Here is a 26,596-nt window from a genome sequence, read left to right as displayed (position 1 = left end):
CCCCTTGCTGGACCCTCCTCCCAGCATCCTCCCCCGCCGCCCTGCCTACAGGCTGCCCTTGCAGTCCATCTCTCCATGGCTGGAGCTGACCTCTCCCCTCCCTGCTCACAGCTCCCTGCCATCCCCACGGCTGCCTTTGCTTTATTCTGACCATCCTCCTGCAGGGCACCTGAGCAGATCCCCAACTCCCCGTAGCAGCCCTCAGATGACCAGACAGAGCCCTCAGACCCTGAAGCGAAGCCGGATGACCGCCTCACTGGAGGCTTTGCCAGTGGGGACGGTGCTGACAGACAAGAGTGGGCAGCACTGGAAGCTGAGATGCCTGCAGACCAGGGATGACCAGGGCATTCTCTATGAAGGTACACTGTGTGCACAGGCGGGCAGGTGCTGGGCTGGGTGGGCCATCTTGGAGCCCAGGCAGAGGGGAGAGAACCCCTTTCTGAGAACAGAGATGAAAGTGTATCCCAGCAGCAGACCTGCCTCAAGGCAGCTTTCTCGTAGATTTGGGACTGCAGACGTAGTCACCTACAGCGTAGGTGCCTGCAGCTACCCGGCAGGTAGAGTAGGTAGGAGCAGGAGGCGGGGAGCCAGGCGACTGGGAGTGGTGGGGACTATGGCCAACCACAGAGCTTGTGCCCTGTGTAGAGGCTGCTCCTGTCCTCACACGGGAGTGCAAGCCCAGTGTGGCCGGGAGATAAGGACACTGATGACTGTTCTGTCCGCCCTGCAGAGATAGGATGGATGCATGCATGCTAAGTCGCTTCAGTTGTGTCTGACTCTTTGCAACCCTATGGAATGTAGCCCACCGACCTCCTCTGTCCATGGGCTTCTCCAGGCAAGAATACTGGAGTGGGTTGCCATGCCCTCCTCCAAGGGGTCTTTCTGACCCAGGGATTGAACTTGCGTCTCTTATGTCTCCTGCCCTGACAGGCGGATTCTTTACCACTAGCACCACCTGAGAAGCCCATCTCTGCCACCAGAGATAGGATGGACCCTGCCCCCGAACGTTGGTCGGAATCAGTGAATGAGAATATGAAGGGTTTATTGCTCGCATTATGATATGAGGTCGGGGGCAGGGAACAGCTCTACAAGAACAAGGACAAGCACCCAGCACAGGTTTTTATTGTGGTTAAGAGGTAAGGTGGGGGTGAGGAGTCTACATGAGCCAGAGCTTCGTGTGGTTTGAATTTCCACCATTAGCAAAAGAGGGAGCTCCAGGCTTTATAAGCAGAAGGGGAAGAAGCAGGGCCGAGCTTAAAAACTGTCAGTAGGTAAACAAACCCCCATGGACGGAGGAGCCTGGTGCGCTGCAGTCCATTGGAGAAGGAAATGGCAACCGACTCCAGTGTTCTTGCCTGGAGAATCCCAGGGGGAGCCTGGTGGGCTGCCGTCTATGGGGTCACACAGGGTCAGACACGATTGAAGCGACTTAGCAGCAGCAGCATGTAAACAAAAAAATGCAGTCCAACACCTTGTTTCAATGAAGAAAAAAATAACTGCGCTGGAAATATTAGTCTTAATCAACCTGACATTTACCATGTACATACTCCAGACCCAGACCCTGTCTAAGTAAGAACTTTATGTGGTTTTGTGAGATTTTTTTTTTTGCCTTTTTAAAAAACTGAGATAAAATTCATATAACATAAAATTCACCATTTTAAAGTCTACAATTTAGTGGGTTTTAGCAGATTCACGATGGTGTGCAACCATCACTGCCATCTAGTTCCAGAATGTTTCTGTCACCCCAAAAGGAAACCCTGTACCTCTAACAGTCACTCTCATCCCCTGGCAGCCACTAATCTACTTTATGTCTCTATGGATTTGCCTGTTCTGGACAATTCGGGCAAATGAAGTGATACACTGGGTGGCCTTTTGTGTCTGACTTCTCCTCAGCATGATGTTTTCAAGGTCCATCCCACACTGTCGCCTTTGTCAGAACTGCCTTTTGTTTTATGGCTGAATAAGATGTGTCTGTGTCACATCTGGTTCTATTTATCGGTTGGTTTTAAGTGTGTCCACTTTGGGCCGTGATGAATAATGCTGCTGTGAACATGTGTGTGTATAGGTTTTCACATGGACATATGTTTGCTTCACATTAATCAGTTTAATTCTCACAACAGCTTCATGATGTCAGTATGGTCATCATCCCTGTTTTCTCGATGAGGAAAATGAAATCCAGAGGTGTTAATGACTAGCCCTGGCTCCAGAGAGCTTCCAAGTTGTCAGGAAAAGCCAGAAATTTGGATTTGGAGAGGAAACCTTGGACTTGGAAGTGCCAGGCAGACACTCGTGCAGGCAGTTCTGAGCCTCGTGCAGGCAGGTCGGTTGTCCTGCCATAGAGCCTGGGCGTTGGAGACAGACCCGGATAGAGCCGTGGCTCGGCTCTGGTGCACCCAGTGAGCCTGGGCAAGCAGCTGTCCCTCAGCGTCCCCGTTGGAAAAGTGAGAGAGAGTGTCCTGCCCGCCTCCTGGGGCTGTTGACCCCAAAGCACGAGAAGGGACAGAGGCAGTGAGCTTGGAAAACTGTAAAGGGATCTTGTCAGGCAGAGGCAGAGTTAGGCGTGGAGGGACAGAAGGCACGGGCGAGAGAGAGGGGAGCGTGAAGGGACACTCGGGAGCTTGCACTCCCTGCCGGACACTGTTCTGGGCCACTTATTGCTCCTAGCCATGCTAGGGGGAGACACTCATGTTACCTCATCCTACCACTGGAGCACAGAGAGGGGAAGCCACTCACCCAAGGTCACATGGCCTCAAAGTGGCAGAACTGGGACTTGAACCCAGGTGTTCTGGCTTCATAAGCATTACACCACAAGACGGGGAGGGAGGGAGGGAAGAGGAGGGAATCTGAATGAGAAGGAGTGAGATGAGGATAGAGGGAGTGTTACCAAAATCTTGACCCCCCTCTGTCCATCGATGCTGGATAAAAAAAATTAGAGACAGGGTTTGAAGGAAATAGAAGAATTAGCTTTATCACAGCAGGCAAGCACTTCAAGAACTGCGCTCCCCTCTCTGGTGAATAGGGAGAGGTTTTATATCCCAGTGAAGATCTTACCTTTTTGTTTTTCTTTCTTTGCAAAATTTCAAAACGACTGCAGCTAACATCAGGCAGCTCAGCAGCCGGGCGTGGTGTCCCTGAAGTTATCAGCCCATGACCTTCTTTCTGAAATGCAGGCTGCTACAGAAAGTGTAGGAGGAGAGGGACGCTGGGTGCAGAGCGCAATCTGTGTGGGGTCAGGGTAATGAACCTCATGAAGGACAAGCCCAGCCACAGGTGTCTGTTAGTGGTGCCGCTCAACAGTAACCAAGATTGGCAGACTCAGCTGGAGGGAGAAAGATGGGGAGAGCCCCAGGGGGCAGGGAGGGAAGAGGGAGAAAGGCACACAAGGCAGGAGGCGTCTGAAGGCGGAAGCCACCCATGCCCTCACCCCAGCACCCGCAGTGGAAGGTCAGGCTCTGGGCCGCGTGTCTTCACCTTCGTGGCTCGGGTTGTTTGATGAAAAGAGCAAACCCCTTCCCAGCCTGCCAGTGTCATCATTCTTCTGCAGATACCCACCTGGTGCCAGGCCCAGGTGCTGGCGTGGGCACAGTGGGGCGGGGGGCTGCGTGTGGATGTGCTTCAGGGCGGTGTTACCCCAGGATGGTGCCCCTGGCTTCAGCCAGTCTGCACCAGTCGGGAGGACGTAGTTGAAAACTGACAGTAAAACAACAGCAGCAACCAGAATGGTGATTTGTATTACAGCAGCCGCCACTCCCGGCCTCCTCTGGGTGCCCCCTGCTAAGTCCTTTATGTCTGTTAACTCACCAACTCGTCTTACTCCCGTCTTACTCCCGTAACAGCCCTGTGAGATGGCACTCTCTCTTTGTCAAACACTGAATTGTAACATCACCCTCCCTGGTCTCCCTGACACAATTTGGGAGGACCAGTCTAGAGGCTTCTACATCCGTTTCTGCAGCTGCTCACTGCGGTGTGTGTGGAGAGCTGCTCCCTAGAAGCAGCTAGGATTCAAGTTCAGGCCCACCCTCCGGCTCTGTGCCTATACACGCCTTGTAGTCCCTTCCTGTGGCCGCCATCACAAATCACCACAATCTTAATGGCTGAAGACAGCACACATTTATTCTCTTCTGGTTGTGGAGGTCCCAAGTCTGAAATCGGTCTCACGGGGCTAAAGTTAAGACATGGGCAGAGGGACTTCCCGGTGGTCCAGGGGTTAAGACTCCAGGCTTCCATTGTAGGGGGCATAGGTTCAGTCTCTGGTTGGGGAACTAAGATCCTGCATGCCTTGCGGCGTGGCCAAAAAAATAAAAAGATGTGGGCAGGGCTGGTCCTGCCAGAGGCTCCAGGGGAGAATCCGTTTCCTTGCCTGTTCAGCTCCTGGAGGCTGCCTGCGTTCCTCAGCTTGTGGCCCCTTCATCCTCAAAGCGCAACATCACCCCAGCCTCTGCTTCTGCCATCACATCGCCCTCTCCTCCTCTGTGGTCAGATCTCCCCCTGCCTCCCTCTAAGGACCCTTGTGATTACCCTGTGTGTGTGCGTGCTAAGTTGCTTCAGTCGTGTCCGACTCTGAGACCCCATGGACTATAGCCCGCCAGGCTCTTCTGTCCATGGGATTCTCCAGGCAAGGATACTGGAGTGGGTTGCCATCTCCTCCTCCAGGGGATCTTCCCGACCCAGGGATTGGACCCACATCTCCTGCATTGGCCAGCGGGGTCTTTACCCACTAGTGCCACCTGGAAAGCCCTTGATTACACCGGGGCCCCCCTGGATCCTCCGGGACAGCCCCACAGCACAAGGCCCTTAATTTACTCACACCTGCAAAGTGTGTGGTTCTAGAACCTCCACTTGCAGCCCCTTAACACACCCGTGTGTTTCTCCCAGCAGCATGCCTGAGCCTCTCCCTGGTCCTCAGTTTCAGCTGCTTTGGGGGGAATTGTTGCCTCTCTTTTCCATGGGTTCCCCCCGGGGTCCCTTAGAGCTCGTTTTAAGTATGCCGTTTACCCTCTTGTAAATTAGGCCAGGGTTTCTAAGCCTCAGCACCCTTGGCGTTCACTGTGGGGACTGTCCTGTGCACAGTAGGGTGTCTAGCAGCATCCTCGGCCTTTACCCACCAGCTGCCAGGAGCAGTAGTCCCCTGTCCTCCTCATGACAACTGGAACTGTCCCCAGACATTGACAGATGCCCACTGTGGGGGCAGAACCACCCACCGTTGAGAACCACTGAGTCAGGCTGTCCCAGAGTACCTTCCAAAGACGGAGAGACCGTCGGCTAGTAATCCTCAGGTGGAATCACTGTTCTTTAAAAAAAAAAAAAAAAACTCACACATTTGTTTATTTACTTGGGCTTCCCTGGTGGCTCAGTCAGTAAAGAATCTGCCTGCCATGCAGGAGACATGGGTTTAATCCCTGGGTCGGGCAGATCCCCTGGAGAAGGGAATGGCTGCCCACTCCAGTATTCTTGCCTGGTGAACTCCATGGACAAAGGAGCCTGGCGGGCTACAGTCCATGGGGTCGCAAAGAGTCGGACACGACTGAGCGACTTTCACTCACTCACTCACTTGGCTGCGTCAGGTCTTAGTCGTGCACACGGGCTTAGTTGCCCCACGGCATGTGGAATCCCGGTTCCCCACCCAGGTATCGAACCCGCGTCCCCTGCATTGGAAGGCGGATTCCCAACCCGGCTCACCTGCAAAATGGAGAGCTTTAATATTGACCTCACAGGGTTGTCGTTGGAGAGTTAAATGAGTAGAATAATGCAGACAGCAAGCAGCATATGAGTGCTGCCTGTTGTCATTCTGGTTTTTTTTTTGTTTTTGTTTTGGTGGGGTGGGATTGGGGGTTTTGGCCACACTGAGAGGCTTGCAAGATCTTAGTTCCACAACCAGGGATTGAATCCAGGCCCTCACAGTGGAAATACCGAGTCCTAGCCACTGGACCACCAGGGAATTCTCAGTTATTGTGGTTATGATGGATGCCAGCATGGCATTCTTGCTCCAAGTTCAAGGTCACCTGTCTCTTAGCGATCGGAGGCTCTCACCTGCCTGCCTGCCACACTCTTGTCTGCCTTTGGCACATGTAGGGACCTTCCATACATCCATCAGGGGTCTCCCAGGTCACAGCATCTGGAGCTCCAGGGGTTTACATCCAGGCTCTCCAGGGGCCTCGGCCATGTCCACTGCCCTTCCTGGGTCTCTGCTGGCTCCTTTCTGTAATGGGAGTTTCGCAGCTGGCTCTCCAGCTGTCGGCGGGAGGGATGGTTAGAAGAGTGGAGGAGAAAAGCCCTTTGTAATCTGCAGAGCAGTGCAGGGAAAATGTATTTAAATTGCCAGCTCTCCTACCTGCTTCCAAGTGTTGGGCACGTAGGATAACGCTTTCATCGAGTGGTTGATTGAGTGGTACTTACCCTCAGACCTCGAGGTGACTCTGTGAGACAGATCCTGCTATTATGCCTACGAGGTGCCCCGGCCATTTCCTGGTTGCCCCTCAAAGATTCTCCCAGCCCCCTCCTCACAGGTGAGGAGGACCCCCTTTCCCCTGAGATCCAGCACCTTCCTAAGTTTCCCTCCTAAAGGCCAAGCTCAGGTCACCTTCGGCCTTGACTCAGTAAGCCCCGGTTCCCGCCCTGCTCCAGCCGGAGCTTCTTGTGGGCAAGCGTGGCTTCTCAGTCACTTTACCACCTCCCTGCCCTTTATTTCAGTGTCTTAGACGACCGCAGCCTGGGTGGTTAGGAAGGGTGGGGAAGACGAGAAAAAAGGATGATGCAGAGGGCCCCTGGGACCCTGGGCGATAGTTCAGTTCACAAACTCCAGAATGAGCTGTGTCTCGGCCAAGGCCGCTCTGCCACTTACCAGCTGTGGGCCCTCAGCTGATGATATTAAAAGCTGCCACATGTTGAGTGCTCCCGGCATGCCCAGACTGGTGCCGGGCTCTGAGGCTGGGAAGAGGGTCATTGAGTGGCTCATATGAAGGGTGAAGCTGGGCCTTCCTTGGTGGTCCAGTGGCTAAGACTCCCAAGGCAGGGGGCCCGGGTTCCATCCCTGGTCAGAGAACTAGATCCCACGTGCTGCAGCTAAGAGCTGGCATAGCCAAATAAATAAACATTAAAAAAAAAAAAAAAGTGACACTGAGGGATTCCCTGGCGGCCCAGTGGTTAGGACTCTGCACTCACTGCTGAGGGCCCAGGTTCAGTCCCTGGTCGGGGAACTAAGATCTCACAAGCCATGCAGCACAGCCAGGAAAAAAGGAAGCTGGCTGCGATTCCTGCTCAGTGGCACCACTGTTGTTCCTGCCCTCTGAACCGTTGCATCCACTCTCCGGGGTGAGCTTCATTGCTCCTGCTTTACTGACGTGGAGCAGAGAGGCCCAGGGGGTGAGCCTGGGTGACACCAAGTCACACAGAGCTGACAGAGGGCCTGGGCTTGAGCCCAGATCTGCCTGGCACAGAGCCTCCCGTGTCACGTGGCCTCTCTAAGCTTCAGCTGTCTGGTCTCATCCGTGAAGTGGGAACACGGAACATTTCTCAGAGCTTTCTGAGATACTCTTCCCAGGTTGTAATCCTCAAATTTGGCTTGGATAAAATTTTTCTGTTTCTTTTTTTAAAAAAAAGAATGAGAACGTCCCCATTGGTCCACTGGTTAAAACTGCGCTTCCAATGGATGGGACGTGGGTTCTATCCCTGGCACTAAGATTGCACATGCCGCAGAGCAGCTGAGCCTGCATACTGAAACTAAGACCCAATGCAGCCTATATATATATTTAATATAGCTAATGACAACCACCATAATTTTATGGTAGTAGATTCTTGTTTGATCCCTGGGCCAGAAAGATCCCCTGGAGGAGGAAATGGCAACCCGCTCCAGTATCCTTGCCTAAAAAACCCCATGGACAGAGGAGCCTGGCGGGCCACAGTCCATGGGGTCGCAGAAGAGTCGGAGGCGACTGAGCGACTGAGCACACAGACCTTCCCTGGGCTGTCATGAGCCGTAAAGGAAACAATGTGTGCAAAGTGCACACCTGGCACAGGACAGAAGCCTTGCAGGGTCTGTAATTAAGCACAAAGGGCCGAGCTCGAAGAATGTTTACGAGGAAGTGCCCCAGGGGAGATCGACACCTAAAGATGGGAAGGGAAGGAAGTGGGGACGCAGCGGGAGAAACGGGTAGGGGGGCCTCAGCTGGAGCTCTGGGCTTTGGAGCAGAAGTGGTCCTTCAGTATGGTTCTGTGCTAGGCCACCACCACTGGGCCTTCCTATCCCATACCCCCCCCACCCCCCCCCCCCGCCATCAGCCTTTGCATACCGGCCGCCCTGGCACTTGGAGCTCAGGGGATCCCTGAGGGGCTGAAGGCTGCTGCAGGGGCCCTCCCCCAAGGGGAGAGAGCTTATATAGTGGTAAAAGACAGGAATAATGAATAGTATCCCCTGACCTGAGAAGGAACCTTGAGATTTAAAAAAGAGAAAAACGAAGTGGAGGGACTTTCCTATGGGTCCAGTGGTTAAGATAGCCACCTTCCAATGCAGGGGATGCGGGTTCAATCTCTGGTCTGGGAACTAAGATCGCATAAGTTCCCACGTGCTGCGGGGCAGCTAAGCCTGCAACTTCCGAGCCCACACACCACAACTAGAGAGTGTGAGTGTGGCAACTGAGACCCAGCACCGCCAAAAAAAACAAGGAACATAAAGTACAGTTATGAAGATTATCGTGGGTAACTTACATATGGATAGGATTCAGTGGTCAGCAATCCAGAAGCATTTGCAACTGCGCTGTGTTTTGCCAGAGGGGTGCAGAGGGATTTAAAAGGGACGAAGCTAAAGATAGAATCCGGCTACTGAGGGAGAAGCACGTCTAGGCCAACAGGAACCAGGGCGTTCCTCCCCCAGGGATCTCATGACCATTATTCCTCATGAACCATTAACCATCTGTGTCAGCAGAAGGTGTTCTTCCAGTTTTCAGAGGAAGGCAAGAGTTAAAGTTAATGAGTAACGCAGCTGGTTTGGGTACACTCCTCATAAGCAAAAGCTCAGTGGCTAAGAAAGGGGAGGGGGCAGAAGAGTGGGCCTAAGATGGCCCTGACAAGATGGAGTCAGTGTGGTTCAGCCACACACCCGTATATGCAGACACATGCATACAGCGGCTGAGTCAGGGGCTTCAGGACCACCCCCCAGGCTCAGTGATTCGCTAGGGGAACCCACAAGTGTGCACAGCTGTGTATTAGAGAAAGAGGTAGAAAGAAAGAAGCTGTTTGAAAATGAGAAGGTTCGGGTCTCTTGACCCCGTGGGAACTCATTAACCACAACTGCTGCTCATTACTCGGAGGACAGTGACCCTCATCTTCCCTGCAGATGATAACCTCGCTCATTTTGTCCATCCACAGCTGAGTCTGACTCCACCACTGGCAGCGAGTCAAGTCCCCAGAAACAAAGATTCTCACTTAAACTAGTGAGTGGGCCCAGGTGGGGTGGGCAGCCCTGAGGGGAGCGGAGGGGAGGGCTGGGCTGGGCTGGGCTGGACGGGCCAAAGAGCACAGCCTTGGCCAGCAGGGAGCAGTGGGGCCTTGGGCGGGGCACACCTTCCTCTGGCCTCGGGCTCTCCGACACGGAGCCCCCAGAGGCTGCAGTCAGGTCCCCAAGACCTGACTCGGATGTTTTCTGGCCGTGTGATCTTCACAAGCACCCAAAAACTGGGACAGCTAGTTCAGGTGCCCTCCCTTGGATCTAGATGGAGGGCCTGTGAGTGATTTGGAGTGAGGGCTCCGGAGCCAGACTCACAGATGAGTAATAGCACCTACTTGCTGAGAGCTTGTTCTGTGCCCAGCCCTGGTTCATAATCAAACCTTTAGGATAGTTACCGTGTGCCCCCATTTAACAGATGAGAAAATAAAATCTTGGTCACTTGCCCAGGGGCACCAGTGGGCAAGTTGCTTTGTTCACTGCTGTATCACCAATACCCAAAAGAATACTAGGCACATAATAGGTGCTTTATAGAAAGAATGAATGAATGTCAGAGCTGGGATTTGAATTCAGCTCTCTTTGATCCTGTGCTCTTAAGAACCCAGCTTTACTAGTTGTATTTAATTAAAGTATTTGGGTTGACTGCTTGGGAAAAGTGACCCAATGTTAGTAATGGCTTACACAAAAATAATATTTTATTGCTCTTTCACTTAAAAGTCTGGGGCTGTGGCCCAGGGCTGACATGGTGGTTCCATAAACAAAGGGTTAGTTTCCTTCTCTCTTGTTGTTCCAAACTTCAACCTATAATCATCTCATGGGCTGAAATGGCTGCTCCAGCTCCTGCCATCTCATCTGCATTCCAGCCAGCTGGAACAGGAGAAGAGAAGGGAGAGCCTGCCCTAGCCCTTTAAGAGCATAACCTGAAAGTTGCCCATCTCTCTTCTGCTCACATCCCCATTGGCCAGAACTTGATTGTGTGGCCATTCCTCGCTGCAAGGGAGACTGCAAAAATGTAGTGTTTAGCTGAAGGGCCTGTATCTAGGGAAAACTTGTGGATCCTGTCGTAAAAGAAAAAGAACCTAAGCAGTAACTCAAAGTCTCTGATACGTGGTCACATGAAGCAACCTAGGGTGTTGCTGGCATTACCCTGGGATGACCCACGGCCAGTGATGATCTGGGAGCCCTTGCCTGTGAGATTCCAGTGTGACAGCCTTTTCCCCTCCCCTCCCCCACTAGGATGCCAAGGATGGGCGCTTGTTCAATGAACAGAACTTCTTCCAGCGGGCTGCCAAGCCTTTGCAAGGTATTCCTCAGGGAAGTGGGCAGGTGGGGTGAGTTTGGCGGTACCAGCTTGGTCAGAACAACTGGCTCTATAATCTGAAGGTTTGGGAAGGGTGGGGGTGAAATTCAAGGCCCGGGTTTGCTCCCATCACCCTTCGGGCCTCGGGGGACAGACAACAGACATGGCCTGAGGCTGGCTCATCGTCCCAGCTCTTGAGAGCCGAGTATTACGTTTTCAAAAATACTGTAAGCCAGTTATTAAAACACAGCCGTCATAAACTAACTGTACCAGAGACTTCCCTGGTGGTCCAGAGGTGAAGACCACTCCCAGGTTCAGTCCCTGGTCAGGAAGCTAGATCCCACAGGCCAGGAAGCTAGATCCCGCAGGCCACATCTAAGAGTTTGAATGCTGCACTTCAACTCAGAATTCCCATGCCGCAACTAAGACCTGGCACAGCCAAATAAATAATTAATTATATCAATTTACAATCAGGTTAAGAACAAGAGTGGGCTTCCCTGGTGACTCAGTGGTAAAGAATCCGCCTGCCAATGCAGGAGACACAGGTTTGATCCCTGACCCAGGAGGATCCCCCACGCTGCAGAGCATCTAAGCCCGTGCACCACCACTGCTGAGCCTGTGCTCTACAGCCCGGGAACCGCAACTACTGAAGCCCGCACCGTAGAGCCTGTGCTCCACATCAGACAGGAGCCCCAGCTCGCCACAACTAGAGCAAAGACCTCACAGCAACCAAGATCCCACACAGCCAGAAATAAAATGTAAAAAAGAGAGGAGCAAGGGTAATAAGCACTCGAAGCTTATCACTTCCTTATTATTTGTCTACATTTTCCATTACCTGTCATCTATAATCTGTGCTTTTTTTTGGCCAGACTGTGTGGCATGTAGGATCTTAGTTCCCTGACCGGGAATTGAACTGGACCCTGGCAGTGAAAGCACGGAGCCCTAACCACTGGACCACCAGGGAAGTCCCTATTATCTATCCCTTGAAGTTGCTTCCATTCACTGTATCCGTGTGTTGGAAATACCATATAAGGGCATGCTACTGCCTCTCACCCCAACTCTCTATCTTTGGTGATACCACATTGGTAGCTTGTAACTGGCTGTACTGGGAAACATTTACACCACGAAAGTCCACAAACATAAATCAGGGCTATTTTTTTTCCTGAACAACCCAGTTATTAAACTTTCATCCGCACACTGCTCCATGTCTACCATCCAGCTGAGATCCTGAAAGGTGGTCAGACATCTAGTGACACAGTGACCAGTTTACACTTTTCCCGATCTCATTAGCTCTGTGTGAGAATTCATGGGTTACACGGTCACTCTTCCCCACTCCATTCACTCCAGACTTGTCAGTGCTTTCTCAAAACCACCTTCACACCCGCCATCATTCCCCCCTAGCCCTCACCCACCCAGAGAAACAATGTCTCTAACCAGGAGACCCAGGGTCTGGCCGGGACTCAGGTGCATTCTGCTTCAAGTCTCAGAATGGGCTGTGGTCTGCTGTGGGTGTGGGGCCAGGAGGGCCCTGATCTCTCTGGCCCCTACCTCCCGCAGTGAACAAGTGGAAGAAGCTGTACTCAATCCCCCAGCTGGCCATCCCCACCTGCATCGGTTTCGGCGTTCACCAGGACAAGTACAGGTGAGTCACTTCACCTGGCACTCGCTTTGCTGGCTGCTTCCTGTCTCTCTGTCTCATGCCCAGGTGTGGCTGGGACCCTAGAGCCACTGGCCAGTTAGTCGCTTCCTTCCTCCCGCAGCTTTGAGCCAGACCTATCCCCCACCCATCCAACCCTTCATCTCACCCTGGACTGGGACCTGGTAGTCCCCAGCCAGAGTCCCTCCTTGGTGAATGATACTCTGTCCCCGCCCCGGTCCTCTCTCCCACCTCCTGGGACGCCCGTGTCTTCCAGGTTCTTGGTGTTTCCCACCCTGGGGAGGAGCCTTCAGTCGATCCTGGATGACTTCCCAAAGCACGTGATGTCGGTGAGGTCTGTGTTCCAGATGGCCTGCCGGCTGGTAGGTACTGGAGGGTCTCAGGCTCCCATCCAGGGCATGCTGCCCCGGGTCCTAGTTTATCAGTCTGTTTGCCCTTTGACACATTCAGCCCGCATCTGCCCCTGCTGGGCACTGGGGCATGCAGGGTGACTGACACAGCTGAACCCCAGACCATTAGAACCAGAGTGATAAGTATTGCCATGAGGGATGTTCAGGAGGCTGTGGGAGTTTGAGGAAGGGTCCCAGCCTAAATTGAGGGGTTTGGTTGTGCTTCCTGGTGGAGTTTATTTCTAAGCCAAGAGTGGAGAATAGCAAGGTGCTGGGTAGAATGGGAGTGGAAATGCATGGGGAGAGCGTTCTAGCCCAAGGAAGTAGCTTAGGCAAAGGCTCGTGTTGGGGAGAGCGCACAGGACATCTGTCATTCATTCCTTCCTCCATCCATCCTTCCATGAAATATTTATGCTGTCCCTGCTGAGTGTCAGATACCGTCCCAGGGCCTGGGAGTGCAGTGCGGGGCAGCACAGACATGGTTTCTATGTTTGCTGGGACAGGGTGAGTTTAAGCCACAGTTGCACCAGTAGTGAAAAGTGCTCTGGAGAGAAGTGTCCCCATGCTGTGACGGAGAAGAGGACCTAACTTAAACTGCTGGAGCGGGACTTCCCTGGTGGTCCAGTGGCTAAGGCTCCTCCCTCCCAACGCAGGGGCCCCCCCGGGTTCAATCCCTGCTCCAGGAACTAGATCCCACATATTGCAACTAAGAGTTCGCATGCCGCAACTAAAGACCCCGCATGTGACAACGAAGATCCCATTTGCCACATGTGAGACCCGGAACAGCCAGATACACACACAGTGACTCCCCTGGTAGCACAGTGGCTAAGACGCTGTCTGCCAGCGCGGGGGACGTGAGTTCGATCCTGGTCCGGGAAGATCCCAGATGCCATGCAGGGCAGCTAAGCCCGTGCACCGCAGCTACTGAGCCCACGCTGTAGAGCCTGTGCGCCTCAACAAGAGAAGCTACCGCAGTGAGAAGCCTGGGCACTGCAGCAAGGAGTAGCCCTCGGCTGCCACAAGTAGAGAAAGCCCTCATACAGTGGTGAAGACCCAGGGCAGCCAAAGATAAATAAAAATAAATTAAATGAGAAATATAAATAAACAGCTGGCAGGATGGGTCCCAAAGGTATGACATGCAGTGTTTGCCGTGTGATGTGTCAAGGGTGAAAGGCAGGAGCTGCGGTTGGTGTGGAGGCTCAGCAGTGACCAGAGGACCCAGGGCCTTGAACACCAAGCTGAGGGGCGGGGACCCCTGTCCCGAGGGCACCGGGAACCCACGTGAGGACTGAGGACAGGGGAGGGGCAGCGTCAGTTCTGGGTGTAGAAGGACCCCGTGGGCCACGTGGGGATGGCTGGGGAGGGTACAGTGGAGGCTGAGTGAGGTGGGCAGGAGAGAGGACCAGGCCTGAGGAGGAGCTGGGCTGTGGGGACGGAGTGTTTGTGGAAGCAGCAGAATGGGGTGGGCAGTTAAGCCTTGGAGTCAAGGGGGTTGCAGTCAAGATACGGCGAGCACCTGGGGGTTCAATATATGCAATCAGAGCTCAGTGGAAAAGTCAGGGCTAGAAATAAAAATACAAAGTGCTCAACTAAATGTATTTCTGCTTCTTTGAACAAATAAGGAAACCTCTTTGGTATATATGAGTGTGAGTTGGTTTTTTTTTGCAAGGGTCAATAAGTAACCAATAAGTAACCAACTGTTTCCCCTCCAGAGATTTTGATCAACTAAGAAATAATGGGTTGGTCAAAAAGTTAATTCGGGTTTTCCTGTACCAGCTTGAGGACAAACAAACTTTTGGCCAACCCAATAGATACAAGAGATTGATGGGAAATGAAATATCAGCTTTAATACGGAATTTTTCAAAACCCTAATGTCTTCTAAGACATTCTTAGGTGTGCTGTCACAGCGGGCATCCAGATGCTTCACTCAGAATTAGTCAGGCTCAATCCACCACCGGGGCTTCCCAGGTGGCTCAGTGGGTATAGAGTCCGCCTGCCAACGCAGGAGACTCAGGAGACACGGGTTCAGTCTCTGGTTGGGAAGATCCCCTGGAGGAGGGCATGGCAGCACACTCCAGTATTCTTGCCTGGGAAACCCCACAGACAGAGGAGGCTACAGTCCTGGGTGGAAAGAGTTGGAAATGACTGAAGCAACTGAGCGCACACACAGGCAATCTACCAGTGTTACCAAGCCCCTGACAAGCAGGACCTCGTGACCCCAGGCCCAACAGTGGGGTTTCCTTCCAGGGCTTCGCATCAGAGCCTGTTTGTGTTGTCAGTGCTTCTCACAGAAACACTTGCTTTCCTCCCCTAGCTGGATGCCCTGGAGTTCCTCCACGAGAATGAGTACGTCCATGGCAACGTGACAGCTGAGAATATCTTTGTGAATCCAGAGAACCTGTGCCAGGTAACTGCCAGATCCTCGCCCTCCCTGGGGGCTCTCTGGGCTCCCGGGCTCGCCTGTCTTAAAACCTGCCTTTATTTCACAACGCTTATTGCAAAGAATTGCTATCCATCATGTATAAAGTGCTTCTTCGAGTAAATGAGGAGAGAGAAGCCACTTAGTAGAAAAATGGACAAAGGATAGGAAAAGCAGTTCATAGAAAAAGGAATCCACAAGTCAGTTAAATGTATGAAAAAATGCTCAACCTCCTGCAATTATTATTAGATTCTAGTAATCATGGAAATTAAACTTAAAATAACTACTACTTTTTACCTTTCGGGTGGACAAAATTAAAAGAAAAATAATATCTCTTGCTGATAAGTATGTGAGGAAACAGGAATTCTTTACTTATTGGAAGGGTACTTGGGCAAACTTTTTGGAAGGTAATTTCTTATAGCAGTCAAAATTTTAAATGTATATGGATTTTTGTTTTGCTTTTTGCAGGATTCACATTTATTGGTTCAAATACAGTACCTAACATTTGCTAAACATGCATTTCACACTAATTGGTCACCATTTCCACAGGCAGTCAGTGCACAGAAGAGGGCCTCTCCCCTGCCAGTTGTCGGGGTGGGAGGTAGCAGCGGGCCTGGGTAGCAGAGCCCACCAACTGTCATTTGGTTGCGCAAGATTGATGGAGCTAACTGCATAGGTTTTTTGATCTACCGGTTCCTCTGTGAGGAATTTATCCATTCCATATATTGAAAGATATATTACAAGGACTTCCCTGGTAGTCCAGTGGTTAAGAATCCGCCTTCCAATGCAGGGGACACAGGTTCAGTCCCCGGCAGGGAGCAGAGATCGCACGTGCCTCAGGCCAACTGAGCCCATGCACCACACAAGAGAGAAGCCCCAAACGAAAGATCCCTCATACCGCGATGAGGATACCGAGTGCCGCAGCTGAGACCTGATGCAGCCAAAAATAAGAGGAAAAGAAAGATACACGTACAAAGTGTTCCTGACAACACTGATTCCGACAGTAAAATGGGAAAACCTCAATATATACTCCTGATAGCGTACTGATTAGTATTTACAGTAAATCATAATTACTCTTTCTAATGATAGAAACCAAATGTAACATGCCTTAAGCCAAAAAAAAAAAAAGGAGGGGGTTAGTTTAAAAACAGGGAGGTACTATTTATTGCTTCTTGGAGTGAAAAAATCCAGGACTTCACTGGCTTCAGGTGTGGCTGATTCTAAAAATTCAGAGCCTGTCATTAGGAAACTGGATCTTCGTCTCTGGGCTCTTGTGTTTGCATTGCTCATTATCAGGCAGTCCCTCTTTGCTATGATGACAACCACCAGCAAATGAGGCTTAAGTCCCCTCCATTTAGCCACCCCAGTGGAGATAGATTGGGTGAGCCCCACCTCAGTCACTTGGACTGAGTTGGAGAGGGGTGGTCTCAGAGAAAAATCCTAGAACCATATTAGGCAAAGCTAGGACTTCTCTGTTAGTCCAGTGGTTAAGACTCTGAGCTTCCAATACAGGGGTCATGGGTTTGATCCCTGGTCAGAGGACTAAGATCCCACATAGCAGGAGGCCAAAAAGAAAAAAAGAAACAGAACCAACAGAATGTGTATGTGTGTGTGTGTGTGTGTGTATACATACACATATATATGTATCTATGTATATATACAGAGAGAGAGGGAGACTATAAGAATTTGACTCAAATTCAAAAAGCTCAGAGTCCCTAGATCTGCACTTGGCAAGCTGGAGAACAGGAGAGCTAATGGTGTGCTTCTGGTCAGAGTCCAAAGGCCCGAAGAAACCTGTGTGAGTTCCAGTCTGAAAGGTGGCAGACTTGAGACCTGAGAAGAGTTGGTATTTCTGTTCAAACCCAAAGGCAGGAAAATGCTGGTGTTCAGCTCAAGTGGACAGGCAAGGGGCATTCCCTTTCACTTAAGCCTTTGTGTTCTGTTCTTCAACTGATGAGATGAGGCCCACACACTAGAGAGGGCAGTCTACCATCCACTCCAGTCACACCCTCACAGACATACCCAGATTAACCTTTGGCGACTTGTCTAGGCACCGTGTGGCCCAGTCAGGTTGACGCACAAAAGTAACCATCACAAACTGACCAGAAGAATGTAGGTCTCGCATGGACAAAGCCAACAGGTGTCCCCTCTCCATTCAGCAGAATAAGAGGTAGCCATTAGAAAGCCGATGTGGCTGACTGAGTGTCTGGTGGCTAAGTACTTTGTGTTTTAAACTCAGTTAAGCCTCCTCACAGCCCTGCAAGGTAAGGACTATGATTATCTTCATTTGACCAATAGAGAAATCAAAGCACAAAGAGTTTCATAATTTCTCCAGAGTTGTATGGGCACTAATGGGCCAAGCTGGCACTGGAGTCTGGTCTGTCTGGCTCTGCAGTTAATACACTGTTAAAGTGCAGAAAGCTGTGTGCCCAACAGGAAGTACAGTGCATCCTCCTTATCCACATGCGTTTGCTGATTATTTAAAGAAGGTGAACATACAAGAAAGCTATTAGTGGTTACTTCTGGGAACTGGGACTGAGCAGTGATAGGAATGACTGGTTTGGGTTCTTTCCACATCCTCCTGTACTGTTTGGCATTGAGTTGTTTCAAATTGCACCCACAGTTGAAATCTCTGACTCCAGAATACAGATTCCTAATCTTCAAACTGTATGCCTTCTCCCACGTGCACACAGGTGACCCTGGCAGGCTACGGCTTCACCTTCCGCTATTCACCGGGTGGCAGACACGTGGCCTACACCGAAGGCAGCAGGAGCCCACATGAGGGGCACCTTGAGTTCATTAGCATGGACCTGCACAAGGGATGCGGTAAGAGGCCAGAGAAGGGGTTCAGGAGCTTGGAGACATGCTGCTCAGACGAGGGCAGCTCCCGATTGTCACAGCCATGGACAGCAGGTGGCCAAACGCAGGAGTCAGGCTGAGGCGGGGAGCCATGGTGGGGGTCAGAACCACGGACAGCATCCCTGCGCATCAGGCGTTGTGGGGCAGCACTGACACCAGTGATCGGTGGACTACCAGGAAGCCCTGCGAGTCCCCAGGCTCGAGTTCAGGACCTGTGTGGACTTAGAAGGCGAGAGGGGCTCTGACGTCATCCAGGAGGGGCTGCTGAACACCAGTTGTAAACCATTGACTATCCATCTCTGCAGCACACCAGTGAGGTCTAGACAGAGACCCAGATGTCAGCGCTATTTCAGAAGTTGTCAGTAGAAGCCCAGGAGTGAGATTATCCCGGGCAGGTGCACGGGGAGAGAAGAGCACACTTTGAGGAGATGCCTTGAGGAGGTCTTGGCCTCTCTCGCCCAAACCCCTTGAAACCATGGCCATCCAAGTCCCTGCCCGCATCCTCCCATTACACTAAGTCCCCCAGGGACGGGATGGTGCATGTGCCCCCAGCACCAGGTGGCAGAGGGTCCGACACAGTCAGCTCGCAGTGTTTGTCGAATGCTTATGTGAAGTGTTTAAATCATGTGATTGAGGAAGTGTAAGAAAACCAAACCCCGCTGTCTGCTTTGTTTGTCCTTCCCTACCAAGTGAGGCTGAGGTCAGTGGCCATCCTTCTAGGTACCTTCATGCCTTGTTACATCTCTCCACTGGACTGTCAAGGACTGTCAAGGGCTGGGACCCAACCAAACTCTTGTCTGGAATTTAAGACTATGGGAAGGAGGCCTTCCCTGGTTGTCCAGCGGCAAAGACTCTACGCTCCCAATGCAGGGGCCCCAGGTTCCATCCCTGGTCAGGGAACTAGATCCCACATGCTGCAACTAAAGAGTTCACACGCTGCAATGAAGATCAAAGATCCCACGTGCCAGTTAAGAGCCAGTGAGGCTAAATAAATAAATACGAAAAAAGAATGGGGGAAGGGGCTTGTCACCTGAGGCTCTGAGGATTCACGGAACAAATAGGTTCATGAATGAAGGACAGGTAGGTGAGGGGAGTGAGCTAGTGAAACCAGGGATGAAGAGATGACCAACGGAGTGAATGAGTAATTGACTCATGAAAGAGTGAGAGTAGGCAAGTGAAAAGTGGATGAACAGTTGAGAGCCAGTATATGTGGATGGTTGCGTGTGTGAGCACATGCTTGAGTTGGTGAGAGAGAGAAACGATGAGGGTGGGCGTGTCAGAACGTCTGCCTGAGTGGCCACGTTCCTTCCCTCCTCCCCAGGGCCCTCCCGCCGCAGTGACCTCCAGACCCTGGGCTACTGTTTGCTGAAGTGGCTCTATGGGACCCTGCCATGGACAAACTGCCTTCCCAACACCGAGGAGATCGTGAAGCTGAAACAGAAGTGAGTCTAGGGGTCAGCAGAGCCCAGTGCTGGTCCAGCACCCCTGCAGGTGGGGCAGAAGCTCAGAACCCAAGAGGGGACAGAAAAGAGGGGGAGGCAGCCTCGGGCCTCTGCAGTTCTCAGGCACGTGCTCTGCGTCAATTCCAGCGGACCAGAGCATGGGCTCTGGAGCCACACTGCCTGGGGTCAGACTCTGGCTCATCACTTCAGACTCCGTCCCCATCCCACCCACCACTGCAGGCTGTGAGGTGCAGCTTAACCTCCACAAGCGTCAGTGTCCTCCAGTGTCAAGGATCCTATTAGCGCCCACCTCAGGGTGGAAGGATTTGAGGGAGTTGGGTGCACAGCACTCAGCACAGAGCCTGGCCTGTAGAAAATGCTCACGGTGTGCAGGACACCATGATTCATTCACTCCCACAGGGACACACGGGCAACCTCAGCAGTTGGGCCTGGGCTTTGCCTCAGTATCTGGCAACACTGGCCTCTGGTGTCCACACTTCCCTCTCTTCTGCATGTGAAACCACCAGATCTTGCTAGTTCTGTTTTAGATGTTCAGCACCAAGGACAATGAGATAAAACCCGAAGTGTTGGGTGGTGTGGTTCAGCACCAAGGACAGAGGGCAGTGGGGGTACGTGTGGGTGGGTGCGCGGTTCAGCACCAAAGACAGAGGGGCTGTTGGCTGTAAAGGGAGGTGCTGCTGCGTGTGTGGACAGTAGACAACTAGACCCAGGGCAGCTCTGCAGGTCCAGAGCTCGGGATTCAAGCTGTGGGGTAGGCTTGGGGCAGGAGAGCTACCCCAAGAGGAGCCATTCAGGAGATGGTTGGGTATCACATCTGAAGTGCAAACTTGAAGTTCAGACGGAGACTCAGAGTTCAGCAGTGTCTCAGGAGCTGTCTGCAGAAGCCCTGGGAGAGTGGAAAGAGAGAAAACTCTCCAGTGAACAGCATCGAGTCTGTCTGTCTTCTCAGTTCCAAGCATGCTGTGTCGATGGTTCATGTTGAGCCTCTCACTTTGCCCCCTTTATTATCCCATCTTCCTTTACTCAACCATGGATACCCACTCATACATACTGAATATATATGTGTCCTACTGATACGCTTGCTTAAATGTATTTGTATCTTAAAATTGCATGACGCTCCTGGCACTGTATGTGACTCGCATAAATGTTACTCTGCTTCGAATCTCACCCGTTTCTGGCTTTCTTCACTCAACACTTCCAGTTTAACCCCAGTTACATGTCTGTCGAGTATACTGTTTCTGACTATTGCTTTTAAATAAGGTATAGGCACATCTGTGTCCTTAAACAACAGTTTTTTTTTTTTTAAACGTGATGAGTGCGTTTGACTTGCATAAATGGTCTTGTGCTCTAAATCTCATTCTCCTTCTTTCACTTAATGCTTTATTTCTTTAACTTTTTACATTGCTAAAGAAGCTCAGTGCTTCTCAAGTAATTTTAGATGTAGCTGTGTCCTTGAAAAACACATTGTGTTTGATTTTTGCCAATCGAACACTCACCCATATGTGTGGTACCCCACCATAAGTGGTACCCCACCCCAGATCTCATCCTCCGTCATGTTTCAGCTTAGTCGTCACTCCCCAGGGAGCCCTTCCCTCACCCCCCCACCGCATCGGGTCTCCCGCTTGTTCACTTCCGAGGAAGGGACACCTGTCACATTGGCCTGCCCGTAACGACCTGTTCACGGCTGACATTGCTGTATGCTTTTCTGCCCCAGGCAATGTGCCCACCGATTCCCTGTGTCAACTCTGAGGCCAGTGCTCTCCCGATCTGAAGCACAGAGATCTTAGGTGATCGGCCTGGGTCAACAGCTGATGAGAGGCGCTCCCAGGCCCTTTGACTCCCGAGGAGGCCCTTTCACCTGGAAGCTGGTACCTCCCAAGTGTGAGAGGCTCATCTCAGGGGATTGGCGGCGTTTGGATGCAGCCACCCTCCACTCACCAGATACTCACTGAGCACTTCCCTGCACTAGGCTCTTCTAGGGCCTGGGGATACAGAAAACTAAGACAGACACCCCTGCCCTCAAGGAACTCAGGTGCTAATGGGAGAGGCTGTGAACAGATAGTGAAACACAAAGCATGTCAGAGGTCAGAGGGTGGGGCAGTCAGCTCAGAGCCCTGGGCATCAGGGTGTGGGCAAGCCTGATCTTTTAGATTAAAGGGGCAGGTCTCCTGGCAATGGTGACAGGTGAAGTGACTCTAGAAGGTGAGTGAGGAGGTCCCACCTGGGTGCTAATACGCCCTAACATCTCTGCAGAAGGGGGAAACAGACAGAGAGAGCAGCCCTCAGCAACCAGGCTTCTGCAGGCAACCTCTGCATTTGAAGGCAGCCTCAGTACCTGCCGTAACACAAGCCCATTGCCCTGTTTTCTTCTTTTCTTTTTGTACTTATTTTCTAGTTTTCCAGTAACTTTGTGTTTTTTGCAATGAAGCTAGGTGAAAACAATGGGTCTCAGGATTATGACACAGGTAGTCGGAGGACACAGCCCAATCGGTGACGTGTTTAGTGTGGCTGAAGTCTGAACTGCTCCTTGACGCACTCTGCTGTGTTAGCGATGAGACTGAGCTGCTCTTACGAGGAGACCCTGAGAGAATAAGTAACAGTTCCTTCCAGAACCCCAGATCCCAACCACAGCCACAGAGAGAGGGCCGGGAACATGAAGACGCTCCTCAGGGAAATGTCAGTGGTGATGCGGGACTCATTCTAGACCCCCCAGCCCAGCCTGTCAGCTGACCTGGGGGCCCACAAGGGGGCATGTTGCAATATGAACATTTTCTTCCCTGGCGGCTCAGATGGTAAAGAATTCACCTGGAACTCAGGAGACTTGAGTTTGATCCCTGGGTCAGGAAGATCCCCTGGAGGAGGGCATGGCAACCCACTCCAGTATTCTTGCCTGGAGAATCCCATTGACAGAGGAGCCTGGTGGGCTATGGTGCGTGGGGTCACAAAGAGTCGGACTCGACTGAAGCGACTGAGCGTGCGCACAGGCACACACACAGGTGAAACCAGGTGATGTATTGATAAGTTGGTAAAAATGTTGCAGTTGGAAGCCTGCAAGTACTTACGCTGCGCTTCCCCTAAACGCCTTGTTTAGAATTCACTCATCCAGTGTCCACGGTGACTCTCTCGAGCCGCGGTCCCCAACCTTTCAGGCGCCGGGGACTGGTTTCGTGGAAGACAGTCTTTCACAGACTGCTGGAGGGCGGGAGGATGGTTTCAGGATGACTCAAGCGCCTCACATGTATTGTGCATTTTATTTCTATGATTACAACATCACCCCCACCTTGGATCATCAGGCATTATTAGGTCCCGAAGTCTGGGGACCCCTGTTCTAGATCACAACTAATGAGAATAAGGAAAACTAGGGCAGGTCTACCAGACCTCCTGTTTCCGAAGGTGACTGTCCTTCCCTGAAAGGCCTTTCACGAGTGCCTCTGTCCCGTCAGGTTTCTTGACAACCCGGAGGGCCTCGTGGGACAGTGCAGTCGCTGGATCACCCCCTCAGGTATGTCCCAAGGGAGGGAGCAGGCGGGGGCCGCGGAGGGACCAGGGCTCGGGTCCATCCGGGGGGTGCCTGTCCTCACACCCCTCTATTTCCCTCGAGTTTTCCAAATCACATGTGTATCTGTGCCCCTCGTAGAAACAAAAATTTTCCCCCCGCCCAGATTCAGAAGTGTGTCTGAACAGTAACAACAGCAATGCACACAGACACACGTAACCACATACACATAATGTGTGGGTTTTTTTAAGAGTCATATCGCCTATATTTGTCTCTGACTTACTTTTTCATCTAAGAAGATTCCTTGGAGATTTTCTGTGTCAATACTTATAGAATTTTATGGATATTTTTTAAATTGTGGTAAAATACACTTAATGTCAGCTGAAACTGCAGTTGTGACTCATTAGTCAGTCATGAAATCCATTTAATGGGGATTTTAAAAGTGAAAAAGACAGGGACTTCCCTGGTGGTCCAGTGGTTAGGACTCTGGGCTCCCAATGCAGAGGATCCGGGTCCGATCCCTGGTCAGGGAACTGGATCCCACATGCTGCAACTAAAGATTCTGCATGCCGCAGCGAAGCTCAAAGATCCCACGTGCCACAACTGTAGGACCCCTTGCAGCCAAATACGTACAAATATATATATATAAACCACACATGGTCAGATCCCATTTTCATTATTAAAAGGTCTCATCAGAGAAGAAAATCTGCGAAGAAAGCATTGCAGAGGATGTGAAGCCAATGTTAACAGCAATTCTCAGGGATGGAGGGTCAGGTGGTTTTTTTTAAAAATTAAAGGACTTCCCTGGTGGTCCAGTAGTTAAGAATCCACCTGCCAGTGCAGGAGACGTGGGTTCGATTCCTGAGCTGAGAAGATTCCACATGCCAAGGGGCAACTAAGCCCCTGTGCCACAACTACTGAGCCTGCGTTCTAGAGCCTGGGAGCCCTAGCTGCTGAAATCACCCTAGACCTTGTGCTCTGCAACGAGAGGAGCCACTGCAGTGAGACGGCCAGGCGCCACAGCTAGAGAGCAGGCTCCCACTCGCCGCAACTAGAGAAAGCCCAAGTACAGCAAAGGAGCCCCGAGACAGCCAAAAATAAACAAACAGATAAGCAAAACTTAAAAGACAGAAAAAGTATGAGTGCCTTGCAGAAGGAAATGCTTAATGAGATACCAGCTTCCGTGATACATATTCATAGTCATATATATGTATGTGAGTAACGGGTTATAATTCGAAATACATATTTCATATGACAAAATGCCTTTCTAATTATACATCTGTTTCTGTTTTGTTTATAATTTCATTTGTATCTTTTGAAAAAACATCAAAAGAACATCATTTCGTGACACATGAACCCTGTGAGGTTCAAGCTGCAGCGTCCATCAGTAAAGCAGTCTTGGTGCACTGGCTTCCCGGCCTCCCTCTTTGGGCCTTTTGTGGGAGAACAGCCGAGTTTGGTCCTCCCCTCACAGGCTCCCTGCGTTCTGAGCCAAAAATATTTACTCTCCTGCACTTCACAGTAAAAGCTTGTTGGCCCCCATTTCAGAGATATGCACCAAATAGAGATAAAATCATATAATCAGCTGGGATTTGCTTTAAAACAATACAGGAGGGGGAAGCAGTAGGGGTTTTGCTGAAACAAGGTTGGCGTGAGTTGATAGCTGATGATAAATCCGTGCACCTCAGATTAGGCCTTGACCCCACTGTCTTTTAATTGGAATCACTCACCTGATGCCTGGACTTACTGAGGCTCAGATTCTTTTTGTCTCAGCTCAGAAGAGGCAAAATGATGGGCACGATGTAGATTTATTAATACAGGATGCTCGTGAGAGGTGCAAGCCAGCAGGCAAGTGGGCTCTGCCCCAGAATTAAGCGGGCTGTGTGTGTGTGTGTATGCCTGATCAGTTGTGTCCAACTCTGCGACCCCACGGACTGTAGCCCGCCAGGCTCCTCTGTCCATGGGATTTCTCAGGCGAGAGTACTGGAGTGGGTTGCCATTTCCTCCTCCAGGGGATCTTCCTAACCCAGGGATCGAACTCACATCTCCTGTGCCCCCTGCGTTGGCAGGCAGATTCTTTTACCACTGCACCACCGGGAAGCCCCAGTAGCTTTCTTGAGGCAGCATCAACTTAAAGTGGTCTCCAAAAGCTGCCTAGGTTTCCTCTCTATCTATAGTCCCCTACTGGGGCTTCTACATTGTCCTGACTAACTGTCTGTCTTGCCATAGTTGAGCCCAGGGTAGGCCAGCTGCAAGCCAGGCACCAGATAGGAAGCTGGAAGAAGATTCGAGGAGCTGCAGACACGCTTTGTTTGCAGCAGAAAGGCAGACAGGCTTTATTCTTCTCTAATGGTTGACATCACCCCACTGCGTGGCAAGGGCTTTTCAGGTGGAGCTTCTGTAGGCATGATTCTCCTGCGCAGTGCTGTAAACGATCTCAACTGTTCCATAACCACGCAGAGTCACTATTTACACAATGTGGACCAGAGCAAGCGGACCGTGGGACGGCAGTGAGAGGGAGCCGGGCGAGAGAGCCTGACCACTGCCATCTTGACTGGCTGTTGTTTCCCTACACTGTCCTATTCTGTCCCTATCAGTGACGCTAGGTGACAGACACGCTATTGCTCTTGGTACCACTTTCCCGGTGCTCATGTTTAATGTTTTAAAAAAACTAAAATCTAAGTGGCTGCAGCAGTGCCGGGCACAGAGGAAGCACTGAGCAAAGGAGCACCATGGCTGAGACCCTCTGGGCACGGCCCCCCAGGCTCTGGGTTGGGGGGCTGCTCCCCTCAGGCCTCCCCCGTGTCTTGGCCGCAGAGACCCTGCAGGAGTACCTGAAGGTGGTGATGGCCCTCCAGTACGAGGAGAAGCCGCCCTACTCCACACTGAGGAACGAGCTGGAAGCCCTGCTGCAGGACCTGCGGGCGTCCGCCTACGACCCCTTGGACCTCCAGGTGGTACCCTAGGTGGGTTCCAGCAGGAAGAACCGGGGGGGGTCTCAACCCTGTCCCTGGCTCCCATGGCTGTCTCCACTGATGCCGTGTGATGGGATGGGCACAGAGCGCTCCAGAAATACCAGGTTGTTTGTTCAGGAACCTAGCACACTGTCCACCTTAACCACAGACACTCTCCAAAAATGAAGGCATGACCTCCTCCACCCAGCTTGACCGAACCCCCCTCCCCACCCAGTCTCTGTCCCCACCCCCACAGCTGTCTGAGAGACCTCTGGCTCCTCCCACACCCCTCTCTCCCGCTCCGGGCAGTTGCTAAGTTCCTTCTAGTCCACCTTCTCCAGGGCTCTGCGTCTGTCCTCTGTCTGGGATCCCCTGGAGCATGGGCACTTGTCATAGTCACCTGCTGGCGATGAGCTCCGTGAGGACCAGGTCGAGTCTGTCTCTGCATCTCTGCGTTCCCCGCGCACGTCGCTGGCCTGGCTCACAGATGCCCTACCCATATTTACCGAGTGGGCCATCCGGTCTTCCTGTCGATGCTGGCCTGTCTTATAGTACCTCCCCGTCCAACCCATATGGTGGAAATTTAAAAGCAAACCTAACGGCCCCTTTCAGGACTGTAG

General features: G+C 51.7%; 1 protein-coding gene, 1 long non-coding RNA gene and 1 other non-coding gene across 15 annotated transcripts in view; 2 read left to right on the top strand and 1 right to left on the bottom strand.

Annotated features, from left to right (window-relative positions):
* The window catches only part of VRK3 (VRK serine/threonine kinase 3), a 35,925-nt gene that overhangs the window by 8,379 nt on the left and 950 nt on the right, over positions 1–26,596 (top strand). For 12 of the 13 annotated variants that reach the window (XM_070772204.1, XM_070772209.1, XM_070772203.1 and 9 more), the window contains 10 exons: positions 165–359; positions 9,364–9,428; positions 10,676–10,742; positions 12,297–12,381; positions 12,653–12,758; positions 15,100–15,192; positions 17,898–18,030; positions 19,385–19,505; positions 22,970–23,028; positions 25,840–25,988. In XM_070772204.1, the coding sequence (XP_070628305.1) occupies positions 165–359; positions 9,364–9,428; positions 10,676–10,742; positions 12,297–12,381; positions 12,653–12,758; positions 15,100–15,192; positions 17,898–18,030; positions 19,385–19,505; positions 22,970–23,028; positions 25,840–25,988 (1,073 nt within the window). Of the gene's footprint in view, positions 1–164; positions 360–9,363; positions 9,429–10,675; positions 10,743–12,296; positions 12,382–12,652; positions 12,759–15,099; positions 15,193–17,897; positions 18,031–19,384; positions 19,506–22,969; positions 23,029–23,708; positions 24,283–25,839; positions 25,989–26,596 lie in introns of those variants that run through there. The other variant, XM_070772210.1, reaches the window with a different exon arrangement.
* On the bottom strand, positions 1,103–8,892 carry LOC139177301 (uncharacterized). The gene is made up of 2 exons (XR_011561790.1): positions 8,704–8,892; positions 1,103–7,069 (listed from the first exon to the last, which is right to left on the bottom strand). It is a non-coding gene; the product is annotated as an uncharacterized lncRNA (long non-coding RNA).
* On the top strand, positions 23,483–23,555 carry TRNAG-CCC (transfer RNA glycine (anticodon CCC)). The gene has a single exon. It is a non-coding gene; the product is annotated as a tRNA-Gly (tRNA).

This window comes from Bos indicus, chromosome 18, assembly GCF_029378745.1.
Source record: "Bos indicus isolate NIAB-ARS_2022 breed Sahiwal x Tharparkar chromosome 18, NIAB-ARS_B.indTharparkar_mat_pri_1.0, whole genome shotgun sequence".
In the NCBI taxonomy this organism is placed as follows: Eukaryota; Metazoa; Chordata; class Mammalia; order Artiodactyla; family Bovidae; genus Bos; species Bos indicus.
The sequence above is the reverse complement of the archived record's forward strand: the minus strand, read 5'-3'. Positions and strand labels throughout refer to the sequence as shown.